General features: G+C 46.8%; 1 protein-coding gene across 4 annotated transcripts in view; it reads left to right on the forward strand.

The window, feature by feature from the left end:
* The window catches only part of FBXW4 (F-box and WD repeat domain containing 4), an 80,830-nt gene that overhangs the window by 23,929 nt on the left and 37,075 nt on the right, over nt 1-19,826 (forward strand). For 3 of the 4 annotated variants that reach the window (XM_057531300.1, XM_057531299.1, XM_057531298.1), the window contains one exon: nt 3,522-3,616. In XM_057531300.1, the coding sequence (XP_057387283.1) occupies nt 3,522-3,616 (95 nt within the window). Of the gene's footprint in view, nt 1-3,521; nt 3,617-8,358; nt 8,914-19,826 lie in introns of those variants that run through there. The other variant, XM_057531301.1, reaches the window with a different exon arrangement.

Here is a 19,826-nt window from a genome sequence, read left to right on the forward strand (position 1 = left end):
ACAGCCTTTCCTTAAGGGGAGTTAAGACTGCATGCACTAGCTATGAAGCTATGAAGCTGGTTGGAAGTGGCCAGGACTATGAAGTTGTAAGGCTCTAGGGAAAGGGCCAGAAAGTTTGGAGGGTGGAGAGATCACATTTGACTTGGAAGGGGAGATTTTATGAAGGAGGGAACATTTGAACTGTTTTTTTTTTCTTTTAGGTGTTTTTCAGTGCATAGGTTTGCTTTTTTTGTTTTATAATAACATAGAATGTAACCAGGCACTGTGCTAATAAGCACTTTACATTTATTCATTTCCTCATTTTATCCTTTAGGGTAATTTTTCCCCAGATAGTTATGGTCATAATATATCTATTTTTAAATGAATTTTTATTGGAGTATAGTTGATTTACAACGTTGTGTTAGTTTCTGCTCTACGGCAAAGTGAATCAGTTATACATATACATATATCCACTCTTTTTTAGATTCTGTTCCCATATAGGTCATTACAGAGTATTGAGTAGAGTTCCCTGTGCTATACAGTAGGTTCTTATTAGTTATTTATTTTATATATAGTAGTGTGTATATGTCAATCTTAATCTCTCAATTTATCCCTCTCCCGCCTTCCCCCTTGGTAACCATAAGTTTTTTTCTATATCTGTGACTCTATTTCTGTTTTGTAAAGAGGTTCATTTGTACCATTTTTTTAGATTCCACATACAAGCAATATCATATGATATTTGTCTTTCTCTGTCTGACTTACTTCACTCAGTATGACAATCTCTGGGTCCATCCATGTTGCTGCAAATGGCATTATTTTGTTCTTTTTTATGGCTGAGTAGTATTCCATTGTATATATGTACCACATCTTTATCATTTCCTCCATGAATGGATATTTAGGTTGCTTCCATATCCTGGCTATTGTAAATAGTGCCACAATGAACATTGGGGTACATGTATCTTTTAGAATTATGGTTTTCTCTGGATATATGCCCCAGGAGTGGGATTGCTGGATCATATGGTAGTTCCATTTTTAGTTTTCTAAGGAACCTCCATACTGTTCTGCATTGTGGCTGTACCAATTTACATTCCCACCAACAGTGCAGGAGGGTTCCCTTTTCTCCACACCCTTTCCAGCATTTATTGTTTGTAGATTTTTTTGATGATGGTCCTTCTGACCCATGTGAGGTGATATCTCATTGTAGTTTTGATTCGCTTTCATAATATATCTTATATACCCAATATACCCTGCTGTGTCTACTTTATTTTATAAGGTTTTCCATTATTATTGCAAATTACTTGTGTCATCTTTAATGGTTTCACAATGGACTTACCATAATTTAGTTACTATTTTTCCTATTGGTGGATGTTTGTATCTATTTTTTTCCTATAGTAATAAGGACCACCATTATTGATGCCTAATGTCTGCCAAATACTGTGCTTCTGTGCCGGGTGCTTTACACTTATCTTCATTTTTCCACACTGCAACCCTAAAAGATAGGCATTATTTCCCATTTTATACATGAGGAAACTGAGGCTAAGAAGTTATAAAATATCCCTAACATCAGAGATAAATAAGTAGCAACTAGGGTTCAAACCCAGATTTGTCTAATTCTAAAGCCCATGTGTGCTCTTTCTGCTATTGCGGGCTGCAGGGAATATTTTTATCATTTAGGTTTTTCTTCGTTTTAGGATTATTTTCTTAGGATAGAGTCTCAGCAATAGAATTACTGAGTCGAAGGCTTTGATTATTTTAAGGATCTTGATACACATTGCCAACTGCTTTTTAAAAGGACTGTATAAATGTCCACTCCCACTGAGTTATATCTGCTCCAGGGTTGGGTCTGTTTTGAATTTGATCACTGAGGGTTAAGATGTGATCAGCATACTCATGTTTTGGTGGATGGTGTGCTACTGGTGCAGGTCAGGAGGGCCGCTTTCCCCAGATCGTGCTTGGGAAATTGGCAGCATGCTTCCAGAGCCACCCCTGGAGACCAGGAACCTTGTTCTGTGGTTTTCACAGTCTAGGGATCCACCAGCCCATTCAGTGGAGGACACTAGTGAATTCAGGCCTAGGGCTGTCCCCAGAGATTTTGTAATCAGAGTCTCTAGTCACCCACACCAAACAAGAACCTGCCTCCTAGGTAGTTTGCATCAGGGAAAAGGCAAACTTCTCTTCCAAGCCAAGGCTGTCTGAAAGAGGACATTAGATGCATCTAGTTACTACCAAAGTGACCTAATCCAGAAGAATGAGCCAGAATCCTGGCATTCCAGGAAAGTTGTGGTGTTTACCCTTGTTTTCTGCCCTTCCTTATTCAGGATCTTCTTGTTAAATTTATTTTCTTTTCCCTGTGTTGGGAAAAGTAACTCACACCCTTCTCCCCCTATCACAGACACACAAAATCTAAGAAACACTTTCTCCTTTTATAGAGAAGAGATATCATGTGATCCTAAGAAGTCAGGACCACCCCCACTCCATCACCTACCCCTTAAACTCAAGGAATGTTTCCTGAAAGTTCTTCCATCTAAGGTCCTGTCTGACTTTTTTGTGTTCCCCTTATAGCACTGCAGGGACCTTGAGAGGTCACTGATCATCTGGCCTCCTCAGGATCCCTCCTTGGCTGCTGTCTGGGGACAGCCCTGTACATTTGAGGTTTCCTCTCTGTTTGGTTAGAGGCTTAGTCCCCTGTGTGTGTCATCTGGGGTAGGGTGAGGTGAAGGGGCCTTGTGCTTAATGGGAGATTTCTAAATGCACTGACCGCTGAGAGGGCTCTGTGAGTGTTGATTAGAGTTAAGCCCAGAGTGGCTGCTAATGTACATTCCTGACTGATAGGGACCAGATAATGTGCTCCAAGCAATATTTTTAACCAGTAGGAGATATGGAAGCTTAAAAGAGTTAAGCTTTTCTGCTACTTTTGGTGACACTAGGTGCTAAATTCCCTGCTGACATGAATAGCATTGGATTCTGGGCATTATCAACAAACAAACAACAACACACCACCTTCCCACTTTGAAGTCCTCTTCTTCCATTTTTCCTTCCCTTGGATCTTTCTTTTTACTCCTCTCTCCCTAATTCTAATCTAATTCTATCTCTGTCCTCTCATATTGGGCCTTGATCTTCCTCCCTCTCCCTACCTCCCCAAAGTAAAATCTTGGTGAGAGATAGGAAAAGGAAAATCCACAAACACGGGGAGGTTACTGAGAGAGGCAAGCCTCACCTGCTCACGCTTCTCAGTCAGGTCTCAGCTGAGGAACGTGGAGCTTCTGATTCCCTGGTATAAAATTGGCTGCTGCGTAAGGGCTCTCAGGTGGACGTAAAAGGGTGGTTAGGACTGGGAGCCAGCGTCTATTTGGGCGGTAGGCAAGGCAGAAGCTGGAGAGGCAGGCCCCTCTGCTGCTACCCAGAGCTCTGTGTGTACAGGATAGAATGGATTCTCCATTTCCCCACCCACCCTAGGAACAGTGACTCCACCTGGTGCATTTTCCAACCCTCATCCCGATCCCAGGCAACGCCAACGAGAGCATCTCCTCTCCTGTTTCCAGGTATGGCCTTTGGCCTCAGGCCGGCTGGGGCAGTGCTTACACACCATCCAGACTGAAGACCGAGTCTGGTCCATTGCTATCAGCCCATTGCACAGGTAAGGGAGATGTTTTGGGGTATGGTTTTATCCCATGTAATAATGCTTTTATTTTATGAGGTCAGGTGGGTGTCATCAGGAGAGGCTTGGGGCCCATGTCCAGTTGGGCCCTCATGCAAAGTCATGTATGTGGAGTAGATTCGTTGACAATTATAGCAGAAGTGCCAATTTTGATGACGGCTTTACCCTACCCTTTGGTCTGACTGGTGTTTCTCTAGTTTTGCCTGTGACTGAATGAGCTTTGCATCCTGAATTCTGCTTTCTAGGCTCTCTTGAACCGAGGCAGGGCCTCTCTCCCCACCAGCAGGGTACATAGACACCCTCTCTGCACCTGCTCTGTCAGGGTGTTTATCTAGTGTCTTCTCCCACTTCCTTCACCCCTCACTCCCCACCAAATGATCAATGGGAAAGCTGTAGGGCTGCTAGCCTCCAACATCGGGTTTGAGTCAGTCACTTGTTTTATGAGAGAGTTGATCCCCCCTCTTGGCTCAGCCCCCTTCAGCCTTTTTCTCCTCACCCCAAGGAGCCTGCACCCCTCCTCCTGCCCCTTCCACAATTCTCTTTCAAATTTTTTTCTTCCTAAAGAATTAGAGCCGATTAGCCACGTCATTAATTCTTCAATTTGACGGCTGATATAGCAGGACCTGAAACACATTGCTGACCTCAGAGAATGGAGACCCCGTTCCTTAGCATATTGACGATGGGAGAAGTTAATTAAAATTCCACAGAGCGGAGGTGTCGGCTAACCTATAAACCTGTCGCTGTTCAGAACAAATCATTCTAGCAATCCTAGGAAAAAGGGAAGGAAAGACCAGCAGGGAGTAGAGAGGCCTAAGTGTGTGGGAGCAGAGGGTGGAAAATGGAGCCCTTGCGCTCTGGCCCCTCCTCAGTTTCTTCCTAATGCTGCCCCCTTTAAAGCCAGTTAGCCAAGCTTGGGTGTCTGTGGGCTGGATATGTGTAAGGGTGGGAGGTGACAGGTAGGCTGGTGACTTCATCTTGGTGGTTACCTGAGGACTCCCGCTGGCTTCAGGAGACTGGGGTGGCCTGGGGTGAGGTCGGTGGTGGAGGGATGCTGTTAAGGCTGGAGATGGTCTGTGTGCTTCCTGCACATGGAATTAGGCTAAAGGCACGTACAGACTCTCCCAGCATCCCCATCTTCATATTCCTCTACTCCAGCCACCTCCTCTGGAATACGTTAGGCTACCTGTTAACAGAATAGAGCGTGGTAGCTGTTGAAGATGATGTCAATAAAAGGTTGAGGACAGTGTCTGCCTTCATCACTGAGAAGCAGTTTGGATCACAATAAACTGACTTTGGGGCTTTTTTGGCCACAACTTGGAAGCTGGCTTTGAGGAAGGACCTAGCTTCCTAATATTACTAGCACTGCTCTGTAACTACTACTGCTACCAGCAGCTAACATTTATTAGTCATATGTTCTATGCCAGACCCTCTGCTAAGTCCTTGATATGCCCCATCTTTGGTGAAAACCTAGGTCTCATGTTTTCTTAACATTATCCTTAAATGTCTTCTTGGTATACTTTCTTGCCCCTGGGATGATTCTTTCACTCCCTGTTGGCTGGCTGTTTAGCTCCATGACCCACAGTTATTTGAGATGACCTTTTCCCCAAGTCCACAAATGATGTCTTGGACTGTTTTAAAAAAGTAGTTTGTATTTGGGATTCTGTCATTACACTAAATGACCAGAGTATATGTTGGTGTTCTCTCTGCTTCTTTTCCTCTTACCCCCAAAATATATTGGGATAGGAATCTTGTCATCTTATCATTAGATCCATTTCTTCTCACTGTGTCAATGAATTTGAACCTTTCAGTAAACTGAACCATTTTCCCAATCCTGGAAGACACTGCCTCCTAGCTGTAGGGTCTGTTCTGGGAAACTGGAGTTCTGCTTTGCCACCAACCAGCAGAGTGGCCTCGGCTAAGTCCTCGGAGCCGTGGTTTCCTCATCTGTTAAATATGAATACTCTTTCTTTCATAGTCCTTACTAGGTTATTGTGAAGATGATCTGAAACAATGAATATGAAAATACTCTACAAAGCTAAAAGGGCTAGAATCTTGTGTTAGCCAGAATCTCTCCCAGCTGGTAAAGCATTTGTTTAGCTGCTTTAGCTGCTCTCACGTCTCCACCCTTCCCTGGGGCTTCTCCTGTCCCTCATGGAGTTACACTGCTCTTTTGCAGTCTTCTTGAGGTGGGGACTCAGCAGGAATCTCTTTCCTCTCCTTTTCCCCTGTGGTTTTCCTGCCCTCCATGGCTGCCTCTGTTCCCTTCCCTGCCACCTTTCTTGTTGAGTGTGGTCGTCAGTGTCACTAATGTGATGTGGCCGTGAACCCTTGTGAAAAACACGAGAGTGGGTGGGCAGCAGCTGTCCTCCAGGGAACCTGGACAGTTGGGAGACCCAGCACATCTCAGTCTCTTTCTTCTATTTAAAATAATTTGTCAGAGCTATTCATTGTATTTATCTTTGATGCTGGGACTTATCTGCCTTCTTTTCATATGTATGTACTTAGAAGCTTGTAGTATGAAACATGAAACCTCAAGCCCTAGGCTTAATTTGAGGTGTTCATGACTGGGAGAAAGCAGGTATTCTGTCCTGTGTCCAAATGTCACCTCTTCTTCCTTTCTTGACCTTGAGTTTTTGGTTTGTAAACACTCTTGGAGGATAATATTTAATACCAGTCATGTGCTCAGAGCCATGTTTAGGTACTCAAAAAACAGAAGGAAAACCAGTAGGCTCCATGGGAAGGTGACAGGCAAGGACCTTTCCCTCTACCTCCTATGTGCCCTGCAACCCATCTTCTTGCCCCAACACTAATAACTCTGCTTTTAGGATTTATGACTTATAGATGCAGCCTTCCTCCTGTAGAGGAGGCCCAACCTGGAGCTGTTTGATGAGTGAAAGGACTGGGTGAGATGGAACTGAATTGAAATGCTGGAGGTGGAAGGGCACACGTCTGGGTGTAATTGTGGGTCCTAACTGGTCTCAGGATACGATCTCCTGAGGTCACATAGAGTTCTGAGCACTTTTCCATAAGTATCACAGAAAAGCAGAATTTTAAAAACATGCAGTACATTGTATTGCCATTAAAAGATTATTTCTAGCTGAATAAAGTTAGTAAATACTCAGAGTAAGGAAATGAAGAACTGTTAAAGACTCGATTTCATCCCTTCTATTTTCCATCTTTTCCTCTCACTCCCTTTCCTCTGTGCTCCCTGTGTATTGACTGAACACTTGCTGTCGGGTAGCTCTCCTGAGGATCTTGTTCAGTGGTGGGGGAAAGATGGGGGCACAACTGTAGTGGTTGCCAGATGATACTAAGTGCCTGAAACTAGTCTGTCTCTGGTTGAGGAAGGGAGAGGGTCATTCCCCTCCTGGCAGATGGGGAAATTGAGGCTCAGAGAAGGGCACATGTGGGATGGGGCAGAAGAGGCTCAGGTCTCCAGCTTATTGCCACATGCTGTGGTGCTGAGGGAGGGCCACGAGGCAGGCCTCTACGTCACTGCAATGCCTTCATCCACCAGAATATTGGACAGTAGCTGTGGCCCTTGAAAGCCTCTGTGGGGATCTGGGAACATTCTCTTTCTGGAGGCCAGAGTTGAGATAGCGAGGGGGAGGGGAGGAAGGCAGTATGTAATCAAGGCCTGGGCTCACTCGTGTAGCTGTGAATGCTTACACCATCCCAGGAGTGCCAGTGCACATAGATCTTCGGTTTGCAGGGCCCTTCCAAGCTGGCTGGGGGGTGCCTTGATGGTGAAATGAGTCTGGAGCCCCATTGCCCTGTTTGCCTTGGAGGGGAAGAGAGAGGAGCCCACAGTGCCTCCTTCCTCTGCAGACACCATATTTATTGCCCTCCAAGAAAAAGGGGGTGCTCAGAAGAATCCTTTCCCCATCTCCGAACAACACTTGCTATCATGTGAGTGAGTGTGGTCAGGAAGGCTTCCCAGGACCCTTGGGTTTTAATCCCTTCTCTCGTTTCTGTCATTAAGGAAACATATGAGTGGTATAGGTGTAGAAACTTGACTTAGCTGTGTTATTAAATATACAATACAATTTAGTGTACTTTTGCTCACTGTGGTGGCCTGTTTGTTTTGGGGGGGATTAGTCCAAGTCTGCCTGAAATGTACCGATTCAAATTTGTAAAGTGAGTTGTGGCCTCTGGGGGGTTTTGATGGAGGAGCTGCCCCTTCTTGCCTCATTTCTCCCAGAGGTGAGGGAGAGTCTGGAAGGAAAGCCATCACTGTGTACTGTTTGGTAAGGGGGTGGATTTCTGGGGAGAGTGGGTGTTTGTTCCCAGTGGCTACAGGGTTTACTGTGTGTTGTGTGTGTGGCAGACACATTCACCAGCCTTTTGAAATACGCCCTTCTTTAGTGAAAGGTAATTGCATCTGGAGTTTTCTCTGACAGAGGTTTGAAAGATTGGAAAAAAGGAGGCAGCCAACTTTTAGTTTAGATTCTTTTGGTTCCCAGTGGTTCAGCAACTCTTTGGCCCTGGGCTTCCTAACTCACTCAGTGCTTTTAGGGGAAGACAAATCAAAAGTAAATGTTGTGCCTCTGAGTTTTGCTTTTTCTAGCTGGTGATAAAGAGCTGGTTCCTGAAGGGGATCCCTAACCTTGATAACCTGAAGAAAGACTCTGATGGATGACTTTGTCGTGCTTCACATTGTAGCTGCTCATCCTGATGGTTTGGCCCACAGCTATCAAGATCTGTCTCTTCTCCCTTCCCAGGATCAGGGGCTTGTCTAGGGAAAGGACACCCTCTCTAGGCAAGGAGTGGCTCAGTGTCCCCTGTTGCCAGGCTGAAGACCACACTAGAGGGAGTCGCCTGCATGTGGTGGCCCTAGATGAGAGAGTCTGAGGCACAAAGACAGCATGGAAGGACCAGAGGCTGGCATGGCTGGAAGGGGCTGCGTGATGCCTGGAGAGAGAAGGAAGCTCTGCATGATGCTAGGTAGGCCCACTGGTCCAGCCTAAAATGACCTAAGATTGGAAAGAGATCAGCGTAGAGATACAACTGAATCAGAGTCTGGTTCTGTTGAATCTCAGGGCAGCGCCCGCCAGCCTAGAGTTCATTGCTGGTGCTAAGCCAAGCCTCTCCGGCCAACATATCCATCAGTAGCAAGGACGAAATGCCACAAGGGTGGGTTTCACTTCCTCAAGACCCTGGATTTCTGCCACTACCCAGGGCATGTTGGGCACAGGGAATCTCATGTACTGGGCTGCTGGCCTGAGACCAGCAACCCAGCCAGCTCTGGCTGGCCCAGACCCCATCTGTGGGAGCGACTCCTTCCCTGGCCAGGAAGGTTGGCTAGTTGGGAAGAACTGACTTAAATAAAGCACTACAACTAGAAGCAGAGAGTGCTGCTGCGGAAGGCGGGATGCTGTGGATATAGAGTCCGTGCCTCAAGACCGTGCCCCTGCTACAGGGATACATTTCCATCCCTCAGTCTCTGTTTAAATTCTTTCTTTCTCCGCTCTGTCTCTGTTTCTGTATCTCTCCTCCCATCCCTATCTCTCTTTCTCTCTCCAGATACTTCTTAAGCATTACAGTGTGCTAGACCTTGGGGAAACAACAGTGAACTAGACAGCATAGTCTGATGGAGAGACAGACCAAACTTAGCAAATATGGTATGCTAAGTTCTCAGATGGGGAGCAGACACGTGGGAGGGATCAGGGTCTTCGTCCTCTTCCTGCTGTCTGCACCTCCCAGCTCCAGTCCCTACCTGCACCGCTATTTCTTCTACCCGTCCCACATCAGGAAGAGAGAAGGTAATTTTCCTGCCTTAGCTGCAGCTGACTTTTCTGGGTTGTGTGTGCAATGTGCCTGTGTTTTTCCACCTTTGATCAGTGTTCTGCCAACAGATAATTTAGCAATCACATCCCAAGGTGGAAGCATGGAGTTAATGTTAAAATTAGTTGTGTTTTTTTTTTTTTTTACACTCTTTAAACTTCAGTGGGTGATGAGGCAGAGAGGGAGGCAGGAGGGTGAAGGGGAGCCATAAATTCTGTGGCTGGTGTAGCTATTCTCTGAGCAGCCGGGAAGCCTCTGATGTCTCCACAGCACTTTCATTAACATTTAAATTAAGGGTTTGTTTTCCAGTCTGTTTTATAGGCAGGGACCTTTCATGGCCTGTCACATACAGCATCCCCCCACCCCCCCACAAGCAAGTGTGTAATTGTAGCCACTGCTCTATCCTAACTCTGGGTTGCAGCCGGGAGTTCAAAGGGAATTCCTGGTGATGGAGCTCTGGAGGTACAAGGTGTAACAGTCAGGATGTGGGTGTTCCTCCTCAAATGAAGGCGCTGGGTAGGAGCTCTTTCTCCTCTTATCTGACCTGTGCTTTTCTCTGCTCTTTCAAGGGACACACACTTCAATCTGACTCGAACCCCTCCCACCCTTCCTTCCCTGGGGCATGAGGCAGGTGGAAAAGGGTGCATCCATCCGAGTGGTTTCTCCTTATATCACAAGTTAGTGCCTGGGACAGAGCGTTCTAAGATGCAGATCTTCATGCTTATCTTCCTCCTTTTGATTTTTTTTTTTTGTCTCAAGAATACTTTCTCCTACTCTAGTAGACTTAGAGAAGCAACAATATAAAAGAAATTGCCATCTGAGAAGAATTTATAATAGGGTCCATTGGTCCTAAAGAGTGCATTCTAGCATGGAAAGACATGTGTACATGCACCATACATAGTCACTAGCTCTATGTGTACAGGTGTTTGAAATAGCTTACTGATGTAGATCATTTGAGGAAACTGTTCTCCAAGGTCCTGGCATTCAGAGGAAGCTCTTCTGCACCCTCACAGAGTGAATTTATGTCTAAGTTTCCTTCACACAGGCGTATTGGCAGCATTTGGGGGTGTTTTGAAAAGAAATCCCTGCTCTGGTCTCCCTCCTTCCTGTCAGCATCCAGTGGATCTGCAGCTGACGAGGATGTGTCCCGAACACTCACGGAGCATCTCATTAGTTCATAACCTCTGAGGGCTTAGTTCACTCACTGCTGGTCTTGAGCTAGATTTTCTCTCTAGACAGTGGTGACAGGGGCATTGAGGCCTTTCTCTCTTTCTTTCTGTTCAGAGGCTGAGAATTTTCCTTCTCATGGAGCCCTGGCTTCACTCCTTGAGTCACCATATCTTTCCACCTTCTGCGCTAACTCAAACCTCCTGTGACTTATCTGCGGGATTGAAGATGGCTAAGCGTCTGGCCTGCCTGTTCCAAGTAGCATAGTCAACAGGTGGACACCCTCATGCCCTGGAGTCTTGCCCGAGGGAGTGAGGGAGGTGCCGGGGTGACCCCTGTGCAGGTGCTGCTGGGCTCAGATTGCAGCCTGGTGTCCAAGCCCCTCCTGGTGGTGATTAATCTGGGACACGGGCCGGCAGAGACCCAGCCCGGGCAGCTTTGGTCCCTCACTGTGAAGACCTTTGGCTCGGAGACTGAACTGATCTCTGTAGCCTGCTTCGGCTTGAGTTTGATCTGTCAAGGCTAAAGAGGAACCTGATGGTGGGGCGGAAACTTCTAGCCCTGTCTGACTTACGGCACCGATCCGTTCCAGTGGTCTTGTCATGATAACACTCGTATGTTTAAGATTTCCCCACCTGTTAGCTGCAGCACTCAGATCAGTCAAAGAGGGAGCTTCATGAAATATCTGTGCTTTTAGTTTTTTGAGCCAATGGAGCTCACTCTTGTAAGTAGACTGGGGGGTGGAGAGGGCTTTGTACTGGGCCCGAGTGAAAAAGGCAATGTGCGGCTGGATTAGTAGCATAATGTGTTTTTGTATATTGGGGGGTCATGTCAGAGGTGGAAGGATCACCCCATCCTCCTGTCATTAGGTGGCTCTCAGGCCATTTGGGGCAGATTTCAGTACATCAGTTTAGAGTCAAGACTTCAGTTCCTTGTTTTCCTTTTCATTTCAAATGAAATTTTTTGAAATGGTGTCTTCTCCCCACCACCTTTCCATCCACCAGAGTCCTGGTCCCTGGGACCTCCAGGTGGCAGTCCACAGAGTCAGCTGTATTTCTTCCCCTCTCTGAGTTCAGGACAGTCACATGTGGCTCACTTTGGTCATGGCCTTAAGACCCAAGAACAGGAATTCTCCTGTCCATGACAGTTACCCTGCATCCATGAGTGTCGTGAGTTTCATTATTGTAATAGTTCCTTTTGGGGGGTTAGCAGCCTGGGATCCAAGAACTGGAACATTTTCCTCACACCATCAGGGAAGACAATAGACATCCCTGTATACCACTAGCGGTGACAGATGTTGACACCATTGGTATGGAAAACTGCCTGTAAAGGTTCTATGAGAGACTTCCCTGGTGGCAAAATTTTTTTGAAGTTTCAGATTGTGAACTTTTGGGGGCAGGGGTTTTGTTTCCTGTTTCGTATAAGTTATGAGCCTTGTGCTACAGACAAACTGCTGTGCCTCTGGGGTGCTCTATTAAGCTGACTACCCCAAATCCTTCCCCTCTTTCCCAGCTGGTTCTTGCTCCTTTTTCTGTCCAGGGCATTTTCATAGGGGGTAGTTTGTGACACTGTCCGTAGTTCCCTGTCAGATAGTCTTGGCTCAGACAGAAGGTGCTGGCAAGGGAGGGAGGAGTGGGGGGAGGAGGAGGGCTGGCGGGAGGAGGGAAGGGAGTACGTGCATGCAGAATCCCTGGTAACTGCAAAAGGAGTATTAGTCCAAGAGCTGCTGGCCCAGGAAATTGCTTTCTGCGGAAGCTTTCCTTTTTCATAGTTTGCAATGCAAATTTAAAACATGAATGGGGCACAGAAAAGTATAGGAGGGGCAGGTGGGGTGCCAGTTGGGATGTGATAACATCCAAAATCTTCAGCAGGGCCTTAATTTGCAAAAGAGGATTTCAAGTATTGAGAGAGAACCTTTTAGGAGATTAAAATAACTATAACTCATATTTTGTTGCGATTCCCTCCTCCACCACACACACCTTTTCTATGTTATCGTGTTCACACTGGTCTCTAGCCCTGCTCATCGTGCACTGCTGTCTCCTCCTCTGCACCTTCCTACAGCAAAGCCATAATCCAGCTTCTCGAACAGTGGCCATGGTGGTCATGGTGTAGTATTTTGGTTTTCTCAGCAGGCTGGAAACAGCAGCCCTATCTAAAACTGGTGCACTTTAGACAATGTGCACACCGGTGCTGGGGGTTAAAGAGCACACCTCCCGAAGGCAGGAGCTTGCCTGCTTTGAGAAGGCATTAAGGCCAAGGCCCTTTATCTTCTGCTTTCTCTGATCCTCTTAATACCATGGGCAGGCTTGGTGAAGCAGAATGTGGGGTCACCAGGCCTTGTTCTTGATTTTCCATGCTTCGTCTGCCCCACCTAGAGAGGTGTGGCTTTTGGCTTCAGGCTGGAGACACTTATGTCTATGTTGCTTCCGGAAGCTTCGGTGGTGGTGATGAGGATAGGCAGGGGATGGGCATCACTTTCATTATGCTGGCATAGCAAGTGGTCAGGTGTGAAGCTTCATACTGGCTTCTTTCTAGGAGCTGGGCTAGACAGGAAGACACAAAGAGAGGCCAGAAGGCCGTGTGGAGGATGAGCTTTCCAAGTGTAAATATTCGCCAGTCGTAGAGGCCACCGTGCAATGGTGGGGGTTACTTCTCCTCCTTTGTGTGTGGCTTGTTGCACATGTGACATGTGCTGGCTGGACAGAGAGGGAGGGAAAGCTGAGATGTGCAAGGTAAAGTGAAATGGACCCCTTTCTGCTTGAGGCCACCATAAGTGTCCGTTCCTCCTTTCTTTGTTGACTGGGGAATTTTGAGAGAGATTAGCTTGAGTCTTGCCCTGGCTCAGTCCTGTGGTGCCTGATCAAAACTCTGTGGAGTCTCAGGAGCACAGTTTCCATATAGGACGCTGTCCAGATTCACTCCGCCGTCACTTAGCACATGCTCCTCTCCCTGAACTCACTGCACCGAGGCCTTCAGGGGCTACAGAGAGGGCCTAGCTCAGAGCATGTGACCCACCGTCTCTTTCTCCTGAGGGCTCTACTCTTGCAGAATGCTTCTTTTTCTCCTGTTATTTTCTGCTTTGTTGCAGTGGTAGCATTAGTTGTCCTGGCCAAGGCTGGGCCTCTTTCCTCCTGGGCCTGAGTGAGAAAAGACCAAGTGAGTGATTGGAGTGGGTCCTATGGTAAGTGACCCAAGAGAAGGGTCAGCTGGGCATGAAGGTGAGGTTCGTAACATCTGGCAGAGAGAGAGGGACACACGGGTTAATGTGTTTGAAGCACTCTACTTTCCTGGCCAGTTTGAGTCTCACTAGCATCCACGGTAAGCTGTGGTTGAGAATAAAAACAAAAAATTAACACAAAAAATAAAGATTATTCAAAGGATTCTTCACTTGTTAGAGATTTGTGGCCAGGAAAATCCTTCTTTGCAGGCTGGTAATGGTAAGTCTAGGAATAAGGAGAGGAAAAGTTAGTTTTAAAATTACATTAGTTTGGCAGTGAGTATCAAAATAAAAATGTAAAAACCTTTCAACACATAAATTCCTCTTCTAGAAATTTATCCTAAGGCAATAATCAGACAAGTATGCAAGATGTATACATAAAGACTTATATTAAGAACACATAAATATCCATTAGTAGGAGTCTGGTTAAATATTTTACATTCACCCAATAGAATACTATGTAGCCATTAAAAGGATGCTATAGATGTACATATTTATTTACCCCCAAAGATGTCATAACATAGTGTTGAATAAAGAAAGGTCACAAAGCAGTATGATAGTTATTTGACTATCTTTTCAGTTATTTCTTATGTGGTAGATTTCTGCTGACATTTACTTTCTTTTTACTTTTTTGTATTTAAGTTTTTTTTATAATGAGCCTATTTTTATTAATAGAAAAAACATAAATTACATTTAAATGTCTATTTCAATATCAGGTAACTGTAGTGAGAACCCTTCCTTTTTCCCTTACAGTTATTTAAATTAAGGATGCATGGACCTACATTTATTTATTATTTTATTTATTATTTTAAACAGTTTCATTGAAGTATAGTTTACATACTGTAAAGTTCACCCACTTTAAGTGTACAATTCCATGAGTTTTTAGCAAATTTACAGTGTTGTGCAACCATCACCACGATTCAGTTTAGAATATTTCCATCACCCTGAAAAGGTCCTTCCTTACATTTGCTTTTGCAGCATTAAACATGGTTTCATACTTGGGACCTTTTGTGGGAAAAGAAATAAGTTAAAATACTGAAATTTTTTTAAAAAGGCAAGGCAAACTCAGAACTATTTTTCTATGTAATGCATATCTCTGAGTGCCAGCCTTATAGATGTATCAAGAATACTGCTGTGTGCAAGGATACATGGGGAATATGAAGCACAAGAGACAGTTTTTACCATCCAGGGACTTATATTCCAGTTGGGAAAATAATGCATGTACTCAGACAACACTGTATATATGCAGTGTGAGTGCCATCAACTGTCAAGGTTATTGATAGGAAATCAGAGGAAAGCAGTAGCCTTTTTGTTAAATAAGGAGAGCTTCCTGGATGGCATGGAATTTGAAGTGGGACTTAAAAGATGGTTCTAGTTAAATTGCAGACAGGAACTTGAGGCCAGAGGAGTGGTATGAGCAAAGACATACTAAGGGATAGGGAAGCTCAATGTAAGTTTGGAAGTTCAGAGCAGGTAAGTTTGGGAGTTCAGAGTAGACAAGTTTGTGTAAAGGAGTGGTGGGCAATGTGGCTGGAGGGGAGCTTTGGGGCCTGGTTTTGGAGGGCTTTGAAGAGCAGAGTTTGACTTTAATCTGAGAATAATAGGGAACCATGGAATATTTTTGGCCAGATTGAAGCAGTTAAATGATTAATGTGGTGGCACAGTGTGTAGGATACTTTGGAGGGGGGGAGACTGAAGCTGTTTGGATGCCTTTCCGGAGTACACTTTGTTAGCAGTTACGGACTGGATTCCTGAGGACAGCAGGAGAAACAGGAAAAAGTCTGTAGGTGGTCACGACTGCTTGTGGGGGAGAGAGGGGAGAGACCTGCATGAGTTCCTCTATGGGCCTGATGGCAGAAGGGGGCCCTAGCTTTGAGAAGACTGAGTTCTGTTTGAGGCAGTGAAGGGACAATGAGGTAGCCATGGCCAGAGACAGCCCGGAGTGGTGGCCTGGAGCTCAGACACAGGGTTGAGATGTGGAAGGCTTCGGCATGGAGACGACAGTTGAAATACCATGAGGGATTAGCACCAAAAGGAAGCTCAGAGAGAAGTAAAGACAGCTGGGCAGGGAGAAACCAAGAAGCAAAAGGTACCATCACAGAGGCAGGAGGAAAAGTAGGAGCAGAGAGAGAAGGAGAGAGAGAGAAAGAAGGAGAGAGACAGGTAAAGGGAGAGAGAGGCATCCCCAAGAGTAGACAGTAGACAAATGAGGATTTGGGGGCAACTTACATAAATTATCACTACCTTGCTTGTTATGCCTTCTCCCTATTCTAAGTGACAGATAAGATAGATAAGAGAAAAATGCGTAGCTTGGTATTGATTGATGGAGATTGGCAAGCATTTTATTCTCCTTGCTTGATTTAAGCATTTTGTAGTTTTCAAACCACAAAAAATCCTAAGTTTTGCTTTCTCTCAAGTTCTTTCCTCTGGCTCCTATTCTGTTCTTTGTTGTTCTACCTTATGGTTATTTTCTTTTTTTCTTGAGGGTTGCCTACTTTGGGCTTGGTAATTTTTTTCACCTCAGTTCACAAAACCACTCAGTGTAAGCTGGGTTTTGGAGGGTCAGCAACCGAGCTAGAGATGCTAAGTGACAAGATGAGGGAGTATCATTCATCCCAGTTTTTTTCTCCATGTATAATGGTATCCTGGGCAAAGCAAGAGAGGCTGATTTAGGAGAGAGAAAAAAAGTCAGTCGACCACTTTGCCATCAGAGCCCAGAGACTGCCCAGGTTCTGGGCTTCCTTGGGCAACTATGCCTGTCCAAAAACTTTTTATTTAAAGAGAATTAAATAGAAACTTTCAAATCCTCCTTGGGTTTTTGAGGGTAGTAATTCCATGGGGCTTGTCAGTTGTGTTTGAAGCTAGTGGTGAAGAGGGCGGAGTGAAGAGAAGCGAAGGGGTGGAGATGGGAAGCAAAGAAGGAATCAGAGAGAGAAATTTTATTGAGGGAGAATTTGCTGGGTTTATGGGAGGGAATCTCTCCCCTCCTCCCCATTCGGGTTTGAAAGGGCCGGTGAATCTTTGATTAGGTGCAGGTCAAAAGAATTTACACATTGTGACCTTAATAACTAGAGGTGATTGGCAGGCGGGCTGTGGGGAGGGGGCTGCGGGCCCCTTTCATCTCACTTAGCACAGAGGAGAGACAATGGGCCCGCCGATTCTCCTTGTTGTCCCTTGTTTGAAAAGGTCTGGTGTCTCTACTAGGTACCTGTGACATGGGGGTCTTGATTGGGGTCTCATAAAGGCCCCTGTCAGTATGTCCAAAGGCCAAGAGTACAAAAGCAAGCAGTGGGTGGGGTCTCAGCTGACCACTGAAGAAGGGAGGGGAGGGCCCGGGAGGCAGTGGAGGGAGAAGCAACCCCCGATGGGAGCCCTTATAGAAGGAGGGGAGGAGGGGGGCAGAGAAGGGCCATTTTTGTCCCTAATTCATCAAGCACATCTGCAGAATTGTCCAAGCTGCTGCCTCCCAGTTTCAAAAGAAAAAAATGATCGTTTGATAAACCGTCTTCGATTCACCACTTTCTCACAAGGGTGGGAGACCCAGCCCTGACCTCTGTATGATTTCACATCAGGACCAGGCTTTCTTTCCCCCACCCCCAAATAGCTAGAGAAACTTTGAAATGTATCCTGTGGCTTTCTCTATCCCTTCTTCAAACCCCCCCACCCCCGTTTCCCACCCTCTCCACCCCACTGGCTTCTGTTTTCTCCCTGGGCGCTCCAGAGTGTAGGCGAGTAATTAGTCCCCTCTTTCTGGGGCACAATGAAGCCAGGGTGTTTGGCGGGGCCCTCCCCACCGCTCACAGAGCCAGGGGCCTGGGGGGAAGGACCAGGTGGCATGTGCAGTGTGTTCCAAGCCTGTACAATTGCTGGGGCACAGGGCTGGGGGCTCAGGGACTAGTGTGCTCCTGCTTCTTGAAGGAATGTGCAGAGGCTCACGCGTTAATGGCTCCCACACAATGCTTGCATTTTTTTCCGGGCAGAGGCATCCTCCCCGTGAAAAGGCTGCCCAACCTGGAGCCCAGGCGGGAGCTTTGGCGGCCACGATGGCGTTATTTCCCATCCTGCGCTTAGTCACTTGGAGCTAACATGGGAGACCAACAGGCCGCGTCTCCCGAGAGCCCGATCTTTGTATCCGATGTGTGCTCCCCCTCTGCCTTGTCAGTTTTGTGTGTTCACGGAGTGTTGATTTTAATGCGGGCCTGTGTTGGGCTGGGAGGCCAGGCTGGGGGGGCCTCAGGTCTTTGTCTTGCAGGGCCTCTTCTTCTTGGAGGGTCTTCGGCCCTGGAGGCTAGTGGCAGATTTGAGAGGTAGGGTGAGATGCCAACTCTGGCTGGCAGAGGATTCCCCCATCCGTGCGTCTGTCATAGACTACGACGGGGTGCCTGGAAAACAAGAGCACCTTGGGATGCTCAGGCACACGCTTGCTTGCCCCCCTCCCCACCCCCGAGGGGGGCGGTTAGTTCTACCACGTAAAGCTTGAAGTGAGTTATATCCCCCTTGTGACTGAGTACGGCAGGAGCACAGATTGTGAGTCTCAGGGAGCCAGGGCAGGGCCTTGTCTCCAGGGGTCGGAGGAGGTGGAGGCAAGCAGGAGGGGTGCTGGGAGAGCACAAGTCTGCTGCAGATGACTACCCAGCAATTGGTAAGGGTCAGGGGAGAACAGGACCAGGCAGAAAAGAGGCAAAGTGTCTGGGGGAGCATCGGCAAATCTCAAAGGCTCATCTCCGGCAGTTAAGGGGAGAGGCCCTAGAAACCAGGGACAGAAGGGGAGGCATTTTCCCCAGTGAGAAGAACTGGGGCCTCGTAACAGGTAGACCCACTAGGGGTGGTCCAACAGGATGTCTTCGGTCTTTACCATTCGCCTCGCTGCAGTATAGCCATGTGCCGAGAGCTGGGGGAGAGGGTGTCTTTACCCATTCTGGGCCCCTAGCCTGGCTGGAGAGAAGATGCATATGCATGATTTGAAGAGAGGAAGACTCTGGGAGCATCAGCCTGGTTGTGGCCTGCTCTGCTTCTGGGGAGAGGGAAACCTAGGGATACCTTTGAGTCAGGGAGGACCTGCCCACCCCATACCTATAGCCAGGCCATGGTCCTGGCATCTGGTGTGGTGCTGGGGGTGGGGCCTTCATCCTAGGAGTCAGGTTTTTAGAAAGGGACTGTGTCCTCACTTTCCATACAATCAGAAGGCAGAGGTGCAGGCTGGCCACTGAGATGAGGTGGCCTGGGAGAGACATCCCGCCAGGGTTCCCCGAGCACAGGGGCTCCTCTGTGCTGCTGTTGGCACCCTTCAGACTGTCTCAGGAATTGGTGCCAGTCACACACCAGGCCTGATGAGGGGAAAGAAGCTGGAGCTCCAAGACCTTTGAGGGACCTGAGTTCCAAAGGGGCCCACCAGTAAGGAGCAGCTCCTGTTTTGGGTCGCTCCGTGGCAAAGAACATTTCTTTCATTGAGAAATGGGCACTCACAGCAATACCCACCCCCTCTTTTTTTCTTTTACTCTTCTTTTCCCTTAACTTTTCCAAATGTTGTTTCTCCTTTCTGTTCTCTTCCATTTTGTGGACAACTCATAAAGAACCTGAAAGAGACAGATTATGTGTATGGATGTGATGATGAAGGGAAGGGGTATCAGGGATAGTCAGGCTGGGGCTCCAAGGTTATAGAAAACACTGTCTCTTCCCCCAGGTTGTCTTGCCAGGGCCTGGCTGGGAGGCATCAACAGATCATAACCTTTAAGTGCAAACTCGATGGAGGAGAGAGATGGAAGCATGGGAACAAATTAGACGTATCTATAGGGGGTGTTCAGCTGGAGAAAATGAGCATTTCTTACTAATTGGAGCACGGGGCATTTCATTATTAAGCTTCATTACAAGGGGGAAGAGTGCAGCAGGCCTCTTTGGGGATTCCCTGGGCTGTTTTTTTCCCTTTTAAAAGTATAATTGTATTTAGGTTGGAAGAAGAGGCAGGAATTGCTCTTGATAACTTTGTGGAGCGCCCAGGGATTTCAGGCAGAGTTTGGAGCA

This window comes from Balaenoptera acutorostrata, chromosome 16, assembly GCF_949987535.1.
Source record: "Balaenoptera acutorostrata chromosome 16, mBalAcu1.1, whole genome shotgun sequence".
NCBI lineage: Eukaryota > Metazoa > Chordata > Mammalia > Artiodactyla > Balaenopteridae > Balaenoptera > Balaenoptera acutorostrata.